General features: G+C 31.9%; 1 protein-coding gene across 3 annotated transcripts in view; it reads left to right on the forward strand.

The window, feature by feature from the left end:
- GckIII (Germinal centre kinase III) overlaps positions 1-22,902 on the forward strand; it is a 205,204-nt gene extending 182,302 nt beyond the window's left edge. For all 3 annotated transcript variants that reach the window (XM_088242444.1, XM_088242443.1, XM_088242442.1), the window contains exons 5-10: positions 13,209-13,354; positions 15,126-15,510; positions 17,237-17,419; positions 18,542-18,646; positions 20,457-20,635; positions 22,732-22,902. In XM_088242444.1, coding sequence (XP_088098570.1) covers positions 13,209-13,354; positions 15,126-15,510; positions 17,237-17,419; positions 18,542-18,646; positions 20,457-20,635; positions 22,732-22,744 — 1,011 coding nt within the window. In that variant the 3' untranslated portion in view covers positions 22,745-22,902. The remainder of the gene's footprint in view (positions 1-13,208; positions 13,355-15,125; positions 15,511-17,236; positions 17,420-18,541; positions 18,647-20,456; positions 20,636-22,731) is intronic.
- The last annotated feature ends 970 nt before the right edge of the window (positions 22,903-23,872 follow it).

Raw genomic sequence — 23,872 nt, forward strand, 5'->3', positions numbered from 1 at the left:
TTTTAGAAGTTAAAAAAATGGACTTTAAAAAATTGCTTTTTAGATTATTGAAATATCCTAAGATATTGTACCAAATTTACTAGCAGTAACCAAATATTTTTAAAGGCTTTTTAGCTAAATTTGTGTTGGATTCTTGCTGTTTTATTATGTCCCGAAATAGCTATGGGTACTAAGTTCGACTTTATTGCCGCCATTATAAGAGCCGAGAGAAAATAAGATTAAGTGAAATAATGTTAATTGTGAAGAATTTCCGTTTACATATAAAAGCAGTCTGCGTTAATTAATCCTTTATTGGCTTGGTTTGTTGGTATACAACAACACGGGTTCATTTTTATGGCCAATAAAATAGTTCCTTATAAAACAAACGGGTAGATGAGACAGTTTTATTTATTTCGGAGTACGTACATACTACATATACGACGAAAGTAATCCCCCTTTTCTCATTTAATGTACCTTACCCATAAAATGTAAGCAATTACGTTAAAATTAGTGAACAGTTTTTGTTCTAAAGTCTTTTAATTCTATTAGAAAATGCTTTTTGCTGTAACAAAATTACTTACATAGTCTCGTGCCTTGCTTATGAGTATTATAACAATTTCTTTGCGTTTTGCAAATGTATTTATTTTAATTAATACTTGTTAACATTGTATTTCAATGTTTAATAGCGTTTCTTTATTTCCTGGTTCGAATATCAATTACCTAGAACGGGTAAAAAATATTTAATAGTAAAAATATTTTTTTTATTTGAATTGTTTCCCGCATAATTTACCTGAACAGTTGGCATTATTTGATATGTATGACTATTTATTTATTTTTTTTGCAAAATTTTCGAAAACGCTGCAATTGGTGAACCAATGGCTTGCCATTTGGACTATTAGTTGGTTGCGAATATTGAGGAGAATAATGTATATATATTACTGAACTAACAAAAGAAAGCAAATTTTACGATTGTTAGCATACTGAACAGAGAAGGAGAAAATTTTTAGAGAAAATATTATGGAAGTCTAGACATTTACAGGGCTTATGACTTATCATTGTCTGGTTTAAGTAGCCACATCGTTAAGTAACACATTGTAACATTCACCATTCAGCCTATGATTGAACATCCATATTTCTCTAATTCTTCCATCAGTCGATTTTTGTGAAGTTAAAGAGCTAAACATAGGCAGAATGGTGAATGTTACACGGTGTGTATAGTGACTACTTAAGGCAGCTAATGACAGGTCGGAAGCCGCCCTGTAAATGCCTAGATTTCCATATTATCTCATCTAAAATGTTCTACATCTCTTTTGCAATATGTTAATCTTAATTAAAGGCCGTTTACGCGTAGACAATACATTGTCCCGAGACATCGCCACCGAGATAGACGGGCAAGATATCTCCGCGGAACAATGATAACCATCATCGTGCGTGGTCAACGGTCGGTCCCGAAAAAAAAATTCTGCCGATAATGGGGACAAAAAGCAATCCTTTTTTATTTAGCAATTCCTTTAACAATTCCAATACATCTTGCCATAAAATTAATAATAATTTTTAGTGAATTCGCTCGTAATAAGCGCCGTCGCGTATTTATTTTCGCAGCGCTCACGTGTGAACTGAAGCCGAATTTTCGTATTGTTTTAGCGTTCTGTCCTGCGTTTCGAGGTTGTTTACGGAGCTGGTACATGACAATATTCTCGTATCTATTGTCTTGTTCACATGTAAACGGCCCGTTACTCCTTAAGGGGTGAAATCTAGCCCTTGTCTACAAACATTTGGAAAATTTATTTAAAATGAAACACTTTATAATTTTTACTACATAAGAGTCAAATAAATTTTAACACAACTAGTTTCAGGTATTGTAAATTCATCATCAGCTGTAAATATAAAATAATTACAAAGAGTTTCATTTGAAATAAATTCCAAATGTTTTTCCACAAAGTAAATGCTGAAACAACAAAAAATACATTTAAACAAGTTCTCAATATTGTTTCCGATTGTTGTTATTTTAACAATCTTGTTATTTATAAATAGGGGGTGGGGTATAACTGTGTTTTCATTTCATTTGCATAAAAAAATAATACATTATCTGCGATACACATTTACTATTAATGTTTTTCTTCTTAGCTCGTTATTCTAATACTTTTTCATGTACTAAAAAGGACTAAGTGAACTCTGCATCTCGAGTTCTTTGCGTTTATATTCCCAAGTCACTTATCTTGCAGGGTGTAAGCAGTAAATCACGCAAATTCACCGCCCTCTTATCGCGATGCGCTGTCTGTGGGGTGCGGGCTGGACGCCGAGACACATCCAACCCTTATCAAAATTACTCCCTTTATTGTTTAGACGGGGGATTGTAGGAGGACGGGGTCACTTGATCGTATTGCTTGATCCCACTTGAGCTAATTTGTGACAGAATAACGTCCGCCCACTCCATTTCCCAGGTGACAAAACAAAACCCCAAGATCAATGTTAATTTTAACTTTTGAGTACGTACAGTCTTAACTCTAAGTCTGGGGGAGTGTCTCTGCCATAACGGAGAATACACTTATACATTAACATATTACAACAGAGATGAAGAACATTTAAGAAAAGGTAATATAGAAGTCCAGGCATCTACAGGGCTTATGACCTGTCAATGGCTGGTTTAAGTGGCCACTTTACACACTGTGTAACATTCACCATTCTGCCTATATTTGAACATCTATATTCCTTCAATTCTTTCATCTGTTGATGTTTGTGAAGTTAAAGAGCTGAAACCTTGAGTTGAATCCACTTATACATATTATTTATCGCGGTTGCATGAATTACGGCTTCTTCTTTTGCTGTCTTAAATGTCCATTGTTCCACCAATTAGAATGATAACTAATAAGGGTAATGCGCTTGCCCTACACTCGGACAATAATGTTTTTTTTAAATATATCTGGGTGTTCTGTGCTGTAATACATCCTTGTAATAATTAGTAGTGACCGACCGAAACAAGATTTTCTACCGAAACCGAATTTCGGCTTCTGTTCTAGTTTCGGCCTAAACCGTAACGTATTTAAATAAGTTAAAAGTCAGATCAAAACGCCCAAAATCAGGCGTTTTTACTGTTAAACCTTAGCCCTGTTATAGGTCCTGTCGGAAATACAGATCTGGTGGCTTCCAAAAATAATTTCAAGGCTTTTAAAAAGTTTTGTAATCATTTCGGCGAATTGACCATGTCCAATCAGTGTAATCCCAGTCGGTGAAGAATTCACTTCCCTCTTTTCTCAATCCAATGAAGTGCATATTATGTAATTCTGGATACCTTCTTTCAGCACAAAGATGCTAAGGTTACCAGATTACAGAGAGCTACTTCGGGCAACTTTTCTGTGTATGGGAACCGCCAAGGAGACTTATGTCGCCATATGCGGTGTGCGGTATGTGGTGGGCAAGCTGATGAATCTTAAATAAAAGGCACACATTTAATGAGTAAATTTGTTTATAAATTTGATATTTGAAGTACTAAGTTTGAGGTTATTTATTACAATGAAATAAGTAAAACAACTTTGTTTTAAGCCACAATTTATTTTTTCACCTACCGGTTTTAAAGCAAACAAGCTTCTTCGTCATGGCTTACGTAACTAATGAATTATTTCCTTTTTTCCACGTTTAGTAAATTGTAGTATTTAGGAAAGAATTAATTAGTTACGAGAATTTGACGAAGAAGCTTAAAAAGAAAATAGTGGTTAAAAATAAAGTTATTTATTTTATTTAAATTTGTTTATTTTTAGCGCTTTTTGGTTCGTTGCGTATATGTAACACTTCTCCAATGTACGCTACAGGAGCTTTAACTTATTAACTATAAGGGAATTGCAAAAATATATTTTTTTAAATACATATTTTTAAAGGAATAACCCGCTAAGCCTCTATTCTAGAGGCTTGTCAGCAGGTGGGAATGAAAGGATATGGAAGGAATTATACACCACAACTCCCAGACCAATTTAGAAAATAACCTTTCCTGGATTTTTTTTCTCTTGCGATTGGCGGGAATCGAATCCGCGACGTCAGTTTCACAATTGGCCGTTAAACCAACTGAGCCACGACGCCTTTCAAAATATAAATATAAATGATCTTAGAACTACTAACTATTTATAGTCATCAAATCACAAAATCGGCCGAGTCACGAGTCGTAAGATGCATCCGAGTACAGCCGAGCGTAATCCGACACGTCCCGACCGCAGGTTTCGGTTGAGCCGAAGTTCCGGCTGTTTTTTAACCGAAACCACGGCCGATACTCGTTTTATTGGCCGAAACTGAGACTTCGGTTGGTTATTAGGTATTTTGGTCTGTTGTGGCGCCAAAAAACCGTTTTTAAACATTTGAAGGTTAGTTGGTCGAGACCAGAATAATAGTAGGCATAAATTATTGGAAATGGTATTGCAGCAATCGTGTGATTTTATTTTGAAAACCTATCTCATTTGAATAAATTCTTAGCAAGCAATGATAACATATAATGTTTTACGTAAAAAAATCATTTAAATTTTATATTAAATTACATTCAATACTGCATGAAACTGAGGTATTACGAAAATGGCGCTATGTAATTGATCAATTATAATAACCACCTGGCTGATTTTACGGATAAGATTTGAATGTCCATTAATATTTTTTCTTATTATATGCCTCTTTGATAAATTAAACGTTAATTTGTTAGTTAAATGTGTATCCCGTATTTAGACTTTTTGCGTTACGTCTGGACACGGACTTTTTCAAATTTACACGAGATCCGAGCAAAACATTATTTTGCACGAAACGTATTGAAATAAAGTTGGTGGATTGCTAAATTAAAAAATAAAATGTGCGTAACTCCAGACGCATTTTAAATCATACTTTTTATTACGAATCCATATATCCAATACCCAAATCTTAATTTTATTTCGCATTTTATTTACCACGTTAATTTCCCAGTGTTGTATTATTTTTTTTTTAAAGAAGTCGATGGTTTTTTCTTATTTTTTTAAAACTAAAATTAGTTTACTCTAAAATTAGTTACGTTAAAATCCTCTTTGATATACGTGCATTTTGAAAAACGCATTAAACTTCTTGAATTCCCGGATTCCAGAAATATCTCTTGTCTTTGCTATTGCGTCTCGCGGTATGCCATTATGCAAGTCGGACGGTGGAATATCGAATAATCACGGCTTTGGAAATCTTAAAGCACGGTGCCATAATGCCATAATACTGACTGGAATGTTCAGCGACTCTCTCTTGCTTGTTGGTGCGATAAATCATCATGTAGGTATTAGTACCGCGTACTGCACTCCATTGTTGTCAAAGGCTAAAGGCCCTTCCATACATCCAGGTCAATTATAATGTCGACCAAACATTCACAATGGTGACAGAACAGCGATGTAATATTATCGTCGACTCATTTTATTGCCTCTGCTAAAAAAGTTATATGTTTCAATTTTAGTTTGTGTACCGCTTTTATTGAAAACTTTTAATTTCAATTATATCTGTCTTCTGAAAGTAACTAAACCTCGATAAACCCAATTAGAATAATAATAATGAGGAAGTTCAGCGGTTTAAAAAAAAAAATATATTTGTTAATAGACTGTTAAACTCAGTCAATTTTATTTTAAATTTTTATATATCGTATTATCGGCGCTACGATTTTTCAAAGTTTTGTATTTCTGAAATAACTCCGCGTGTAACGTCAGAGGTTCATTTCCGCTTATTCTCATTCAGTTCTTCCCATTGGTCCAGAAGCGACAAGCAGACCGAAAATCTTCCATAGCTCTCAGTTCATAGGTTGATTCACATGAACCAGTGACGTCATTTAAAGTAGTGCGTTTTTATCAAAATATTTTTTATTATTTTTTTCGTACATTTTTAAGAATTTTTCTTTACAATTTAATGCTCTAATTTTTACCCCACGTAAGAAAACATTTTTTGTATCCAATTTCCCGTAGGGCTGAAGTTCCTCATTGGGTGGGTGACATACCTACTTACTCTGTTCTTGGAGCTTGGGTGGAGACTATTCACATTTTATATGAAATTTCTCATATCATTATGCCTTTATCATTATGTCTTTATTATATTTTAATTTTCACTATCTCACGATCGAAATCACATTGAAAACTAAAAATACAGAAATTTATTTTTATTTAGGCATAAAAAATTAGCCCTTTTGGGTGATATTTGAATTTGTTTTTACTTGATTATTAAAAAAGAAGTAGATTGTTCACATTGATAGTTTGTTATTTATTATTTCTTCCATATTATTTTTCAAAAGGGTAAGGACAAGTAAAACTGATTTTATGGTTTTTTAATCGTAAAATAAGTACAATTTGATGTTTTCTAACCTCAAAACAAGCAAAAATACATTATTTTTAGTACAGTAGAAATTGCGTTTTTGCTTCTTCTGGCAACTGGAACCTTTGACCACGCGGTCCGTTCTTGATTTTTGGAAAGGTAAAAAAATCTTTGGGACTTAGGTCTGGGCTGTATGAAGGATGGTCTAGCAATTCGACGTTTTGTTGATCTAAAAATTAAATTGTCTCGCGAGCTGTACGCGAACTTGCATTATCGTGGTGGAGGATGATTTGTCGTTCGGGGTCAGTTTTTCGAAGCTCAGCGATGACTTCCGGCAAGCAGTTGTATACAAATCGGCAATAACAGTTCTTTGATCTTGCTGAAGAATTGTTGCTGCATGACCTGCTTTTGAGAGAAGTATCGCGACCATCTTTTTGAGCACACTTCGAGAACGGATGACTTTTGTCGCCCTTTCTTTAACCTATAACACCCAAACAGACGATTGTCGTTTATTTTTGGGTTCATATTAGTAAATCCATGATTCGTCACCACTGACGATGCTGTATACATTTTAAAATTTCCTGCGTTGAAGCGGTCTACAGTTTTTTGACACCAATTGACCCTAGCTTCTTTCTTTTTTTCGGTCAACGCATGCGGTATCCAACGGGAACAAATTTTTTTCGACACAATTTTTCGTGCATTTTTAAAAAAATTAAGGTCTTTGATATCTCCAATGATGCCTCAATTTCGCGATATGTCACATGTCGATCTTCCTTAATGAGCTTGCGCACAGCATCGACGTTTTCCTGGGTGACTGCCGTTTTTGGTGTACCTATCCTTGGATCGTCGCTAAGACTCAGCCGTCCACGTTTGAATTCGCCATATCAACGAGAAATGGTCGATTGATATGGTGTTTTATTGCCGAAAACCAACTAACTAACCGCAACGAACTCTGCGAGCAATTCTTGTTGAGATAATTGTCTTCGAAAATTGTAAAAACTTATTACGCGAAATTTTCTCGGTTTAATTCCATTGTTCCAATAACTTGTGAACTTTGACAATTCGCTGTAGCTACGACACTTATCGCACTGAAACTTTGAATTTAGGTTAACTAAAGATGAAGGTTTCTTTTTAACCCTTATACTGCTAAACAACGATATATCGTTGTTGTTAATCCCTATCATAAAGTTCCAACTAGACTGATGCTGACGTCATAATCCCCAAAAGGGTAAATGAATTCGGGAACTGCTTGTTGCACTTAACCGTCAGTGGTATAAAACATTTTCAAAACATACAAATTACTTATTCGACGGGTTATCATTTAGTTTCGTACCTATTTCAGCCCCACGGAAAATTTAACACAAAAAATGTTTTCTTACGCGCGGTTAAAATTTGAGCATTAAATTGTACAGCAAAGTTTCTTGAAATGAATAAAAAATATTTAAATAAAAACGAACTACTTTGAATGACGTCACTTGTTCATATGAATCAACCAATGATAAGAGGATTGTGGAAGATTTCCGTTTTGCTTATCGTCAATGGACCAATTAACAGAACTAACCGAGAAGAAGCGGAAGAGAACTTGCGACGTCACACGCGGGTTAATGTCAGAAATACAAAAATTTAAAAGATCGTAGCGCTGATAATACGATACATAGAAATTAAAAAAGCTTTGTCTAATAACAATTTTTTTTAAACCACTAAACATCCTCATTATAAATTTACTTATGATGTTTAAATTCGCAGTGCTTTTAAGAAAAGAGAAACGACTAAACACAGGAAACTTCTAGCTAGTCGGGACCTGAAACAGTGAACTTTTTTATATTGCAAAAACAGTCAAATGAAAAATAAATTAATGTTAATAGTTAGTTTTTTAATCACTTATATGATATTTGAAGAAAATAATTGCATTCGGTGTTTTTCCCGCGATTAAACCCGATCCAATAATTAAGTAAATATTGATGTACTTCCGTAATGAATAACTAATTAAATACTTTACTTTTAATATAATAACTCTTATCTAGTGAGGTCCCTATATCACCGGAAAACCCCATAATTAAGAATATAAACAAATAATCAAAGAGCAATAAAACATAAAAATAATTCACCATGGAACCTAATGATTGTCAATTAGGACGTTTGAATATTAAAAAAATCATTTGTTCATTTATTATAATGGGTGCCCACAGCAATGGGAAAGTCAAACGTTTTAGCTGTTCATTAGGTAGTAATTATTACTCTACTAACAAAACGTAATTATTACTATACAAACTCTATTCTACAAAAAAAAAGGAAATGAGGTATATCAGCTCGATATTGACCCAAAAATACTTTAGAAAAAGCTTCTTCGATTTCGTGCTCTTCGTAAGAGTCATATTATAAATTATTATCACTATCACTTAAAAATGATCGTTATTGTCTAATTCACTTTCGGAATAGGTTTAGTTGCTAAGCCTCCGAGTTTCTCGGTGAGGTACTATTATTTCTTTACCACTTTCACTATCCGTAATCATTTTGAATTATATATTTTGTCAATTTATTCACAATAAAAAGGACGCTTTGCAGAGTAAAATTATAAGTTAGAGAAACAAATTAAGATTGAAAATATATTTAAATGTAAAAAATATGTAATTTACCTAAGCTGTTTGTAATTTCGGCAACTGTTGTCTATCTCGCTCAATCCATTATGCGTGAACTAGCTATTAGTGAAACGGAATATTTTTCTTAGAAGAGATATCAATTTGTGAGACAGTTGTACAAAAACATTATTTTTTTTAATTAAAATTATATTATAACATCTACCAAGAAATAATATCACTTCTTAGTAAATTTACCGGTTACTTTTAAGTTTCAATCTAAATAACTTCCTACAAACATTTGGACATACTCAAAATATTGTTGATTAAAATAACTTGCATAAAAAATTTAAAGTATTTTTAGGCATTACCTAGGTGAAATAATTTATCCAGGTGAAACTCACCGACATCAATAAAGGTTTCAGCTCTTTTAGTTTGCAAAAGTCAACAGATGGAAGAGTTGAGGTAATGTAAAAATAGTCATGAATGTGGATGTGTAAACATAAGTACCCCTAAAATAGTGAATATTTTGTAGTGTGTAAAGTGGTCATTTAAACCAGCCAATGACAGATCATAAGTCCTGTAAATGCCTAGACTTCCATATTCCCTTGGCAAAAATGTTTTCCCTCTCTGTTGCAACTAATTTCAAGATATATTTTACATAATTTTTGTTTAGGATGCATTGATGGAAGTGGTAGGTTTGATAATATATAACAGAGCACTTTGCCCCGCAATCGGCAAAAAACTATCATTATTATTTCGTTTCAATAATAACTATTCAAACAATGCGCCTTGAGATTGCTGTACGAGATCAGTTTTGTTTATTTTTATTTTCAATTAAGAAAGGGTTTACAACCGCTGTACGAAAATTGTCTATTTGCGACACGAATTGTCTATCTTGCTCACTCCACTGGGCTTGAATTAGATATGTATGAAATGGTAGATTTTTCTTGGAATTGCTATTAATTTTTAAAACTGTAGTGTGTTTGGAAAACAACGTATTCGATAAAATATTTTTAAAATGTATTAATAATAAGATTTCTGATTAGATTCTTGAAAAACTGCGTAGCAGCGTAAGGGTTAATAGTGGTATTTGATTTGCGTCGCCCTTTATGTCCCTGTATGCAAAACTAAAAAGACAACCCTCGTATTCTAATACCATTATTACCTCAGAGTAATAATTCTCTAGAGAAGCCCTTAACCCTTACGCTGCTACGCAGTTTTTCAAGAATCTAATCAGAAATCTTATTATTCATACATTTTAAAAATATTTTATCGAATACGTTGTTTTCCAAACACACTACTGCTTTAAAAATTAATAGCAATTCCAAGAAAAATCTTCCATTTCATAAATATCTAATTCAAGCCCAGTGGAGTGAGCAAGATAGACGATTCGTGCCGCAAATAGACAATTTTCGTACAGCGGTTGTAAACCCTTTCTTAATTGAAAATAAAAACAAACAAAACTGATCTCGTACAGCAATCTCAAGTTGCATTGTTTGAATAGTTATTATTGAAACGAAATAATAATGATAGTTTTTTGCTGATTGCGGGGCAAAGTGCTCTGTTATATATTATCAAACCTATCACTTCCATCAATGCATGCTAAACGAAAATTGTGTAAAATATATCTTGAAATTAGTTGCAACAGAGAGGGAAAACATTTTTGCCAAGGGAATATGGAAGTCTAGGCATTTACAGGACATATGATCTGTCATTGGCTGGTTTAAATGACCACTTTACACACTACAAAATATTCACTATTTTAGGGGTATGTTTATACATCCACATTCATGACTATTTTTACATTACCTCAACTCTTCCATCTGTTGACTTTTGCAAACTAAAAGAGCTGAAACCTTTATTGATGTCGGTGAGTTTCACCTGGATAAATTATTTCACCTAGGTAATGCCTAAAAATACTTTAAATTTTTCATGCAAGTTATTTTAATCAACAATATTTCGAGTATGTCCAAATGTTTGTAGGGAGCTATTTAGATTGAAACTTAAAAGTAACCGGTAAATATACTAAGAAGTGATATTATTTCTTGGTAGATGTTATAATATAATTTTAATTTTAAAAAATAATGTTTTTGTACAACTGTCTCACAAATTGATATCTCTTCTAAGAAAAATATTCCGTTTCACTAATAGCTAGTTCACGCATAATGGATTGAGCGAGATAGACAACAGTTGCCGAAATTACAAACAGCTTAGGTAAATTACATATTTTTTACATTTAAATATATTTTGAATCTTACTTTGTTACTCTTACTAATAATTTTACTCTGCAAAGCGTCCTTTTTATTGTGAATAAATTTACAAAATATATCATTCAAAATGATAACGGATAGTGAAAGTGATAAAGAAATAATAGTACCTCACCGAGAAACTCGGAGGCTTAGCAGCTAAACCTATTCCGAAAGTAAATTAGTAAATTACGATCATTTTTTAAGTGATAGTGATAATAATTTATAATATGACTCTTACAAAGAGCACGAAATCGAAGAAGCTTTTTCTAAAGTATTTTTGGATCAATATCGAGCTGATATACCTCATTTACGTTTTGTTTGTAGAATAGAGTTTGTATAGTAATAATTACGTTTTGTTAGTAGAGTAATAAATACTACCTAATGAACAGCTAAAACATTTGAATTTCCCATTGCTGTGGGCACCCATTATAATAAATGAACAAATGTTTTTTTTAATATTCGAACGTCCTAATTGACAATCATTAGGTTCCATGGTAAATTATTTTTATGTTTTATGGCTCTTTAATTATTTGTTTATATTCTTAATTATGGGGTTTTCCGGTGATATAGGGACCTCACTAGATAAGAGTGATTATATTAAAAGTTTAGTTATTCATTACGGAAGTACATCAATATTTTCTTAATTATTGGATCGGGTTTAATCGCGGGAAAAACACCGAATGCAATTATTTTCTTCAAATATCATATAAGTGATTAAAAAACTAACTATTAACATTTATTTATTTTTCATTTGACTGTTTTTGCAATGTAAAAAAGTTCACTGTTTCAGGTCCCGACTAGCTAGAAGTTTCCTGTGTTTAGTCGTTTCTCTTTTCTTAAAAGCACTGCGAATTCAAACATCATAAGTAAATTTATAATGAGGATGTTTAGTGGTTTAAAAAAAAAATGTTATTAGACAAAGCTTTTTTAATTTTTATGTATCGTATTATCAGCGCTACGATCTTATAAATTTTTGTATTTCTGACATTAACCCGCGTGTGACGTCGCAAGTTCTCTTCCGCTTCTTCTCGGTTAGTTCTGTTAATTGGTCCATTGACGATTAGCAAACCGGAAATCTTCCACAATCCTCTTATCATTGGTTGATTCATATGAACAAGTGACGTCATTCAATATAGTTCGTTTTTATTTAAATATTTTTTATTCATTTCAAGAAACTTTGCTGTACAATTTAATGCTCAAATTTTAACCGCGCGTAAGAAAACATTTTTTGTGTTAAATTTTCCGTGGGGCTGAAATAGGTACGAAACTAAATGATAACCCGTCGAATAAGTAATTTGTATGTTTTGAAAATGTTTTATACCACTGACGGTTAAGTGCAACAAGCAGTTCCCGAATTCATTTACCCTTTTGGGGATTATGACGTCAGCATCAGTCTAGTTGGAACTTTATGATAGGGATTAACAACAACGATATATCGTTGTTTAGCAGTATAAGGGTTAAGCTCTATTGCATAGAAAAAAAAGTTCCAAATTTTTGGTTTGCTTTTAGTTTGGTTTTTAGTTTAACAACAAACGTGTAACGGACGGTTTCGGTTTCTCGGTTGCAACTCTCAACCCAAGTACTCACGGCCCATTTTATTACTGTACTCTGTAGCTGAATCATAGAATGGTTTTTCTCCATATAGGCGACTCTATTCGGTTATTGCTCTAAGATTATTACCATTTTCAATAATAGAAACTTTTGTACAATTTTATATATATATATATGTTTTAAATTCAGTAAATGAACAAAATACTTGAAATTTTATATTTGAAGCACTAACTTTGTGGTTATTCATTATAATAAAATAAATAAAACAACTTTGTTTTTAACCACTAATTAAAATTAGTGGTTAAAAACAAAGTTGTTTTATTTATTTTATTATTTGAAATTTTGTTTAAATGAATGTTAGGTACCACCTAGGCATTAGTAACGTTTGAATACATTCATATTTTCGACATTTTGCCCATTTTTTCAAAGAAATCCTATCATATCAACAAACAAAACATGATAATTATTATTCTAAATATTTTTTAATGCCATTAATTATTTTTTCTGTTTAAAACCCACTGCCTATTACTTAATTTAACATACTTACATTTTGTTTATTTCATTTCAGAGACCAACAGCTAAAGAATTACTGAAATTTCCCTTTATACGGAAAGCAAAGAAGAACTCATATCTAATGGACTTAATAGACAGATACAAGAAATGGAAATCACAGAGAAGTGAAGAAAGTGAAACTGAATCAGAAAACTCAGACTCGTAAGCGTTTATCTTGCATTTCTTTCATCATCGTTACTTTATCTGCACCTAATGGTGCGTAGGGATCTTAATCATTATTATTTTCCACTAATCATATATGTGCCTTTGTGATTATCACTGCGAGGGCGCTATGCATTTGCCATCTTATCATGTCTTGGGGATACAAAGTGGATGGATGGTTGCAATTCTTGTTCCCCATTAACAGTATCATTTTTTATTTATTTTAATATTAGATGTGTACTCAATTATAGCGTACATCGATAATTAAGTAGAATGGCGAATGTTCACTTTAACAGAGTAACAACATAACCCCTTACTGCATAGATTTTTTTCAGTTTGAAAAAAACATATGTTATGGAGGAGACTTGGGATGATGATGATGGAATGAAATGATGAAGTAAAATAAATTGTTTAAATTTATTTCAACAGAGAGGGAAAACATTTTTGTGAAGGGAATATGGAAGTCTAGGCATTTACAGGGCTTATGACCTGTTATTGGCTGGTTTGAGTGGCCACATTACACACTGTGTACATTCACCATTCTGCTCATGTTTGAATATCAACTCTTCCATCTGTTGACTTTTGTGAAGTAAAAGAGCTGAAACTTTTATCACGTGGGTAAGATTCATCCGGCTGAACCGAATCACCTACTAGGCAAAGCTTGAAAAGAATTTTACAATTTTTATACTTCTTATTTTACCAGGTAGTTAATATGAATAACTCCCTAGGGAGAAATCCAGCCAGTCTGCAAGCATTTGGACATACTCAAACATTGTTAAAATAAATTGGGCCATATGTGATCTTACATGAATAAAAAACCCAAAGTTGGCCATATTTGGCACTTCTTGCGCTTGTAACATTTTTACGCGATAGCTTTCAATAGAGAATAAAAACATATTTTTTTAAACGAAAACAAAAAAGGATTGAGGGCTCTTTTTAACATTAAAAAACCCGCAGCAAAAGACAAAATATTTAAAAATTACTCCTCAATAAAAAACATATCTAATCATAATTTATGAAAATCTAAAAAAAAAAGGTTTCCATCTTCACATTTTATATATTTATAATGGGAGTGTTCTTTACAATTTACTTATACGCATTTTAATCTAAGGCCGGTCCATTCGGGAAGATGGTTGACACTCTCCCGAGGAACTTCTTTTAAAAGGATGCACAATTTTAGTTTTTTTAAATGGATTTTTCTTTATTTTCTTTGCTAGTGTTTCATATCCCAAAGATTGTAGTTAAACTATTAAGTTTTATTTAATTACACACATTTGAATATGAAAACATTTGCATGATGCGACTGTCACCGTTGCAAGCCCTCTTACTGATTGGTTAGTTGAGTTTTTTGTCATAATATGTCACCAATCGGCACACATATCATTGCCAAATATGGGATTTTGTGCAGTAAGACTTGAAATATCTTGAAATAATCAATATAAATATTTTACACCAACAAGTCATAAATAAAGGGTTAGACTTTCACATCTGCATCCCTAATATTTTTTTCTTTTCTTCTAAGATTTGAAAAAATATAAAAAATATCTGCATTCTTATGATTAACCCAAATATTTTAATTTTGAGACAATTTTCAAGTACTCGTAAATAATCGTGGTAGTGAATCGGAATCAAGTTGTGATATAACAAGGTTCGTTTCTCGGACCTCGTTGATTTGCGAGTCTGCGACACTACCAAGGGACCGCAACCCAATTCTCTATCTGTTTATCTATATCATTTTGGGTTGAAATGTGTTTTACTTGTTTGTTTGCAGGGAGGAATCCAACCGGCAAGACAGTGACTTGGAAGAACCGTGGATAATGACTGTTAAGGGTTTACACGGAGTCAAGACCTCTCTCCTCATGTCTGGGGCAGAGGAGGAGCGGGAGAGGGAGAGAGAGAAGGAGCGCGAGCGGGAGAGAGAACGCGAGAGGGAGAGAGAGCGGGAACGGGAGAGGGAAAAGGAGAAAGAAAGGGCTATAGCCAACATGCCTCCTCCCCCCCAGCCCCCCGCACCACCCACAGCAGCCCCACCAGCCCAGAAGAAGCAGAATGGATCACTCGGCAGGCCGTGGCACCAACGACCAGAGGAACCACCGCAGCATAATCACAAATACCAACAACATGTGCCTTCCAATAATGTTCACGAAAAGATCCTGGTAATTTTTTTATTCTGATTTGTTTATGCGATAAATGTCTTTAGAATCAATACTTCTTGAATTCAGTTAGTTCAACAATATACATGTCAATAGATTGTGGATTAGGACTAGAAATCTGTGTTTTTCATTAGAGTAGCCCATCTGAGAATTAAGACACGAAATGCCATTTCCTTCATGCTTGTAACATGTCTATTTAAAAGGAAGTTCTGTGGTTTAAAAAATATATAAAACTACTTGTATCACAAACTAAGGCAAAAAAATTACGTATTGTATTATCATCGCAATGATTTTTTAAAGTTTTATGATTTTGAAAATCCTCGTTGTAACTTCGAAATTACACCGATCGAAACGTCACGAGTGCAAGTCGGTGAGTGTTTCTGACATTTAAAAGTTGAACCCCGTACAAATTATTTGTACCCTATAAATGTCAACCCCGGAAACTGTATATCTGTTAATGATTGCCGCAACAACAAAACAAAGCTATAATTATTTAAACGCGAAAAACAATTAGAAAAATTAATATAGTCTCTCATAAATTTTTTTTATAGCAAATAAACATTATTTTTAATGTAATGCTTGAGTTAAATTCTACATTTCATTTTGTATTCTTACTCCATCACAAAATAATAATACCACCAACGCATCGGCGCGGCGTGGCCGCATTGCGTCAAAACTAGATGAAAACTGTACGAAAAATAATATATCGGGGCAAAGCAGATTACTTCCAAAACTTAGAATCTTAGTTTGCGTGTGCGCGCGAATTGCGAGTTTAGTACTGTGCCGGAAGCGAAATTTATATTTGGTTCCTTCGTTCTTTGCTTGGGTTCGATGCACGAAATCAGCCAGTAGCTTGTATGCGCCTGACTGTGCTGGCGTATGGATGTGCGTGGGGAGTGTGTTGCCTTATTTTAATTTTTTGTAAGGTGATAGTAAAACTCCTCCACAATTTATCGAGATCATTAACAAAATTATTATTATATTATTTGTTTATAGTAAGGTAATATGACTGATAATTAAATTATCAAACATAATATATTAAAAACATTATTTGGCTAAATTTAGGGGAAGCAAGGCTTCCATGCGTTCTATGGACGGACCGCGCATGCCGTGTACACTAATTTAGTTTGTATGAATTTTATTATGAAACAAAATCAACCATGCACTAAATAGTTTTAACTTTTTTCTAATCATTTAAATTTAACTATTCAGAATTTCAACACACACTACTTTCATGGTTTTATAAGTAGAAATTGAAATATATATATTTTATTTATTTATTTATGGACTTATTTAGCTCATTGAACAAAATACATTTCTTTATAATATATACAGGTTTAATTGAAACAAAATACAATTAGAAAAAATTAATGCTAGAACAAAAAAATAAATAATAATTACTACCTCAAGAGAAGATCTGGTCTGTCTTAGTGATTGTTCAAATCTAGAAAAACTTACAAAAGAAAGTCCAGATCTTGTCTCGAGTTTACAATGCAACACAATCGGGACATTGGTGCATGCAGGCCATTGGTGCATGCAGGCCATAGTTTGTGCTGTGCTGATCAAAGAACCGCACATTATTATTTCACAAACGGCCAATCGGAACATTGAATGCCACTTGTTCCAGTAACGTGGTACATCAATTAAGCCATTTAGTAAATTAAACATAAATATGGAGTCAATGTTATTTATCAATTTATTTATTTTCTTTTACACATTTTTTTTACAGTCCTCACCCCCTTCAGCAATATCAACCAACGATAGAAACAAGGAACACCGAGAGAGAGATGGGGAGCGAGAACGAGATAGAGAGCGAGACAGGGATAGGGACCGAGACAGGGAGAGGGAAAGGGACAGAGAAGATAGAAAGAGTGACCAACAGCAACATCGAGATAAAAGAATTAGCAAAGAGGTATATATTTTTTTTAAGTTTATCAAACCAATGGAATGTTTTTAAATGACAATTTCATTCACTGAACATAAGCTTCACTCAAATATTTAAATTTTTTATATATTTTTTTATTTTAACGTCTTTTAGGCTTTTATATGTTTTACATATGTAAATACAAATAAAGACAGACATTTATTGTACACAAAAGTAGCAAAAAATATATGTGATTTTAGAAGAAAAAGAAAAATATCAAAAATATCATCTTTACATATTATTATAAAAGTGAAAAGAACAGAAGTGCATTTTTAAATATGAAGAGAGAAATGCATTTTACACAAAAAAGGAGCAAAAAATGAATTAAGAAGAGAAAGAAAAGTAAAATAATAATTTAAAAAATAAAAATCATTACATATTTTTAGAAAAAATATGGGGATACATAATAATACATACATATATTGCAGTGGAGAACAGGAGTAATTTTTTTCGGATAGGTTATATTAAAATAATCTTAAAATTAGAAGAAGTTAGAAAAATACTAATTTAGAATACAGATATAAGTCAATAAACGGTAAACAATTGAAAAAATTTTGGTGACTATTTTCAACAAGTTATAAATAACTCACTATTAGAAAACTGGAATCAAGTTATGCTAGAGAGGGGTTTGAATCTCGATCCTTTGATCCATGAGTAAGCAACACTAACTGCGAGACCATAACCTTATAACCCGATTATATTTCAGCAATTACTCAAATCAATATCAAATGTTTTTAAAATATTTTAAAGTGAATTATATTAAAAACATATTAAAATATACATACATAAATGAAAGAATGAATTGATGAATGAATGTAGTGATGAATATATTGATTTCTTTTTATTTTTTTAATAAAACTGTTGTAGTGTTTTTATCTGCCTTTTTGTTTTTACACATTTTTGTTTTATATATTTATATTATTTTTGCATTTTATTTTCTCCGAACCATATTTAGGTTTTTAAAATATTATAAAAGTATGTAATGTATTTAAAAATAATATGGCTGGCAGACCATAGCACCCCTTAAATAGTCCTAGAATAATTCAATCATATTATTATTATTATAAAAATGTATTATTTTCACAATTTTAAATGGTCATTATTTTTTAGATGTCTCCTTTGGACCATCGGGGGATAGCAGGCAACGGGGGTACTGGAATGGAGCGACAAACTAGCCCCTACCTCACACAATTAATTACTCCACTTTTACAAGAGGTAATAAATTTCATTTAAAATATTATTTGATCAACAACATAACTGGAAAACCCTAGCATACTGAAAATTAAAAATAAACAAAAAATAATTTCAATATCATTTAATTATTAAAATAATAATAATAATTAAATCATGGTTTATTAACTTCTTTTTCTACTACATTCATACTTAGGTAATACAATTCTCTCTTTAAAGTACACACAAGGACAATACAATATTCTCCTGTCCCAGTATCCGACCTATTGTTTACGTGTGAAAAGTAATTTGAAGGCCAGGACAATGGATTGAGACATTATCCCAGAGACAGACCGGTAGGCTATCTACGCAGGACAATGGATTACCCCTACCACCGCATTGTCCTTCTGTGAATACTCAAGGACAAGACCGTAAGACAATAGCAACTTGCTCGGCACATGCGTTTATCTCCCGCCAATTTTTATTATTTAGTTTGTCCTCTAACAATTCCAACATGTCTTCGTATAAAAGAATTGATATTTTTTGCAAATTCGCTTGTAATGAACGTCGTTGCATATTTATTTTCGCAGCTTTCACATGTGAACTACGCCCAAATTTTCATATTGCCCCAGTGCCGTGTCCTGCTTGGTCGAGGCTGTTCACGGAGCTTGGACAAGACAATATTGTCCTGTGCAATTTTTTTTTTATCGTGTGAACCTAGCTTAAACATGAACATTTTATTCTATTAGAGACGTAGAAGCATTTTACTATTGTATTATAACTGTGTTGTGACAATCGAAGACATGAGTGGATGAAGGTGTTATGTGGCAAAAACAAAAAGCAGAGATATCTGGGGTTGAAGTTTTGAACACCAACAAACATCTTCATTCGCTTTCAAAATCAGTTTACTGCTACTTTTTGATGGTGCAGTTGACTTTATGTGAAAAGGCTGTAGGCAAAATCTTCATTTATGTTAAAAAAGTCCATTAAAAAAAAATTTTAGTTAATAAAATTGTATGTTTCAAATCACTAAAATATATTTTTTGATTGAGTATCATCATAATATTGTTGTTTATTTTATTTTGATTTATGTTCATTTTAGTCTTAAGTGTGAACCTTTTTTTGGTGTATGTAAAATGCCCAGAAAGGTGGAATGTTTAGCCGATAAAATAAATAAGCAATAAAAAAATAACATCGAAGGTCCATAGGTATACTATCGAAACTGCATTTTGTGAGGTTTACAGGAGAGCAAAAACCATGCCCGATATTTCTATTGTATTTCAATAGATACAAGTTTGGCAATTCTACAGTATGTGATAGCTTCTTACGAGCTTTGTTTTTGCTCTCCTGTAAACCTTGTTGTATTTCAATAGATGCATGTTTTGCAATTCTACAGTATCTGATAGCTTCTTAAAAAAAAAAATATCGAGCTTTGGTTTTGCTCTCCTGTAAACTTTGTTGTATTTCAATAGATGCATGTTTTGCAATTCTACAGTATCTGATAGCTTCTTAAAAAAATTATCGAGCTTTGTTTTTGCTCTCTTGTAAACCTTGCAAAATGCAGTTTCGATAGTATACCTAGGGACCGTCGACATATTTATGTTATATTATGTATCTACAACCACATATTTTAAAAATGGTTCATAAATATTTCGTATTTTGTCTTTATTTTTTTTATAACTTTATACAGTTTTCTTAAAATTCTACACAGGTACATATAGTGATGTAACATGTTTTCACAATATATCCATTATGAATGCCCGTTCCAGAGAACCCATAAAGAGAAATCCATAAGAATCGTTGCAAAATATTATTTACCTCATGGCGCTTTAAAATATTTTTGTAATTTTTTCAGCTCCAAAGAAAGCACAGGAGTTCATCAGGTAGTGGAGGTGCAGGGGAGAATGCGATTAGTGAACTTCGGCGGGCATTCGAAGCGGCAGAGCGAGGTGCACCACAAATCACTCAGGCCTTTGTACATCATCTCCTCCAGCGCCTGTCCACACCACACTCCGCCCCCCACCATTGGCTCAGGTACTAGCCGGTCGCATCACTCAATACGGACCAGCCTAACCGAAATAAAATTGTGAACATCATATCTATGCTTATTGTTTGTTTTATTATTTTTGTGTTCCAAGCATTAAGTTTGTGATCAATGGTGGTTGGAATTTGTACGAAAAACAAAATATTACCGGGGACCGCAAAAATAATTAAAGTATAAAAATACTTCAAAATAATTTACGAATTCAATGTTCATTGTATTCTATAAGCTTTCTTCACTTTTCGGGTAATTTTTCAATACCTGATTTGTAGAATTCTATAGATTTTTCATGAAAAAGGTCTCTAAATGGCCACCATTTTTTGATCAAATAAAAATAGTATACAATGAAGGAAAATTTCTTAATGTTGCCCTCTGCTCTCGACATTGTTTTAAAGCTGGTCTCAATATTGTTATATGTATGGTGAAAAACTGACATAAAAACAATAAATTTTAAACGTGAATTAATTCACGCGCAACAAAAAATATTTGTTCTTTTCACTGTGTCTCAACATAATCAGACTTTAAAAGTAGGGTGTCAAAATATTTTGATTTCTTAATGGTCACTATTACTAATGTTTATGGTCTATATGAATTATTTAAGCAAAATACATTATATTTGACATAAAAGAGAGCAATTTTTGTTACTCAAAAAATAATTATTTCGACAAGGAGTATGGTATACCTTGATAATTTCAACCATCGTTGATTTCACATGTTATTAAAACTTATTTTTAAATTGCATATTCAATTAGTCACATGTTTTTAAGCGCCTTGTGAAAAGACCTTAAATATAGGAGTGGTTTAAAAGAAAGTTTTGATAATGTTTGTCATTTATTGTTTTTCAAAATTGTGCCTTTATTGTTATATATTATTTTAGAACAAATTAATATATTGTATATGTAATGCGACACGATTCTGTGTGATTAATATAAAACTGTGATCACGAATTACATTAACAGTGGAATTATTTTGAAATATGCGTATGATTTTGTTTATGTTCTGTTTACCATCTATACTGAAGCTATCTCCACATTAACTGGATTTGATTATGAACTAACCAATAATATCAACATAGATAACTAATAACAATAAATATATGTATGAACAGCACGTAGCTCCATATTTATATTTATTTTAATTAAAAAACACTCAAAGCCAAATTCTAAACATTTCATATTTAATCTGTTCATTCAATGTGTGTGATTTTATTAATATTACTATTACTATACTATTTTTGCAGTTTGTTTCATGATATTGTATGTTATCGCTTACATTACAAAATGCTTATATCAAAAAATATTTTTCTTTTTCATTTCTGTCAAAACTAATTGTGTAATTTAGGTACTTCTCAAAATTTCTGATCCAAAAATAGAACTTGACCTTGTTTTTCGAAACTGTGCAATTTTGTGTAATTAAACTATACTGTGAAGTGTTTTTGAAAATCTGTCTGAATTGAGATATGCGGTGTTTATGATGTAAGTGACAATATAATATTGTTTGTTTTGCTTTTTGGTTTAAAATATAACATATTTTTTCCTAATTAAAGTAGACCAACAAACTTTTTATTAAAATTTAAAACCAACTATAATGTTTATTTGATTAAATTATGAATGTTTTACTGCTGTGTAATTTTATGTTTAAAAACATAATAAAACTTTCCAATTTCAAAACAACTGTGTAAGAAAAAATATATAGTAATTAAAGTTCACTTTGTGATTAACACGTTATTGTATTAAATATAAAATATGAATCATCATCATTCCCTTTCCGTACCTAATGGTGCATAGGGCACTGCATTGGTACACCAATCGTAGCGTATCTTGATCATTTTTGTTACATGAAGGTAAGATGATCAGTCTTACGCTAACAAATGAATACAGAATACATAATTTGTTCACACATTTACTTTGAGTTAAGATTTATGAATGAGATGTATCGAGCTTATGAAGATAGGTATGGTGATAGTTCGCCATGAGTACATTGAAAAATCAAAGTTGATTATATTTTTAATGAAGTTTGATTGCATTTAGTGTTTTTTTTTTGTAGGAAAACAATTGTGTTGTTAATTTGGTGAATTTTCTTCTTTCAGGGACTTTTCCTAGACTTAAGCGAAAGACATTCTGTCTATTGCTAAATGTTTGTGTTTCTTTGAGAGTATACCGTCATAATTAATATACTCTCATGGCCACGCATTAACACCTATAATATTAGTGTTTTATTTCATTGAGTTGCATATGTAATTTTTTTAACTAAAGAAAAATTATTATGTATTCATTTAATGATTGTTATTTAATTTAATGAATTTAGTGTTCTTTCAGTTATAGCTGCTATGCATTGTCCCATTAGTGTCGAATCATCAAATATGCTGTGATAATAATAAACGTATGAGTAATTATTTTACAAATATCTCAAAAGCCGTATTTTCTTTTTGCATAAAATGCAGACTTTTTCAAAGGTTTGTGTTTTTACATACAAGATCTTCACATTTTTGTTTATCGATAATACAAAATAAAATACAAATTGGGAACTTTGTGCCTATCACTCTAGATATTTTTGTATGTAATGGTGACAATGCATAATTGCATTTGACATGAAATTTAGTGTATTTTCTATTTAAATTTATAAATTTAGTTTACGTAATTGATTTGTAAAATATTATAGAAAATCCTTTTCATTTTACAGTACAATACCTGTTTTGAATTATTTAAAATATTATTGTAATTAACATGTTACCAATGTAATATGGAAATAAGGCGTTTCTTTATACAGAAATTATTTGTTTAGATTCAACTAGATCTAATCGTAGATGAAATTCTGTATGTTAAAAATGAGTTGTTTTTATTTTAAACGCAAAAGTAAATCTTTACTGGAAACAGTACTTGAAACTTGAAAAAGTGTCCATTTTGAGCTTATGGTTCAATTAGGAAAGCTAAGTATGTAACAATTTAAATACTTAACAAATCTGTAGATAGTTTTTACTAAATATAATATTCTTACTGTGTCAGTCGGATAAAACAAATAGTTACTACATAAAATAATGCTCTCCGAATTGTTGTTTTACAATAAAATTTTACTTGTCGAACTTTGTTTCAGCAAATATTGGTACTATTTTTAGCTTAAACAAAAATATTTAACAAACCCGAGTGTATTAAGTAATGAAAAGACCAAATAATATACTTGTTTGTACTTTATCCGACTGATATTGTAAATATTTTTCTTTAAAAAAATAC

Source organism: Micrasema longulum, unplaced genomic scaffold (genome assembly GCF_059751315.1).
Source record: "Micrasema longulum isolate JH-2025_06_02 unplaced genomic scaffold, ASM5975131v1 h1tg000138l, whole genome shotgun sequence".
Taxonomy (NCBI): domain Eukaryota; kingdom Metazoa; phylum Arthropoda; class Insecta; order Trichoptera; family Brachycentridae; genus Micrasema; species Micrasema longulum.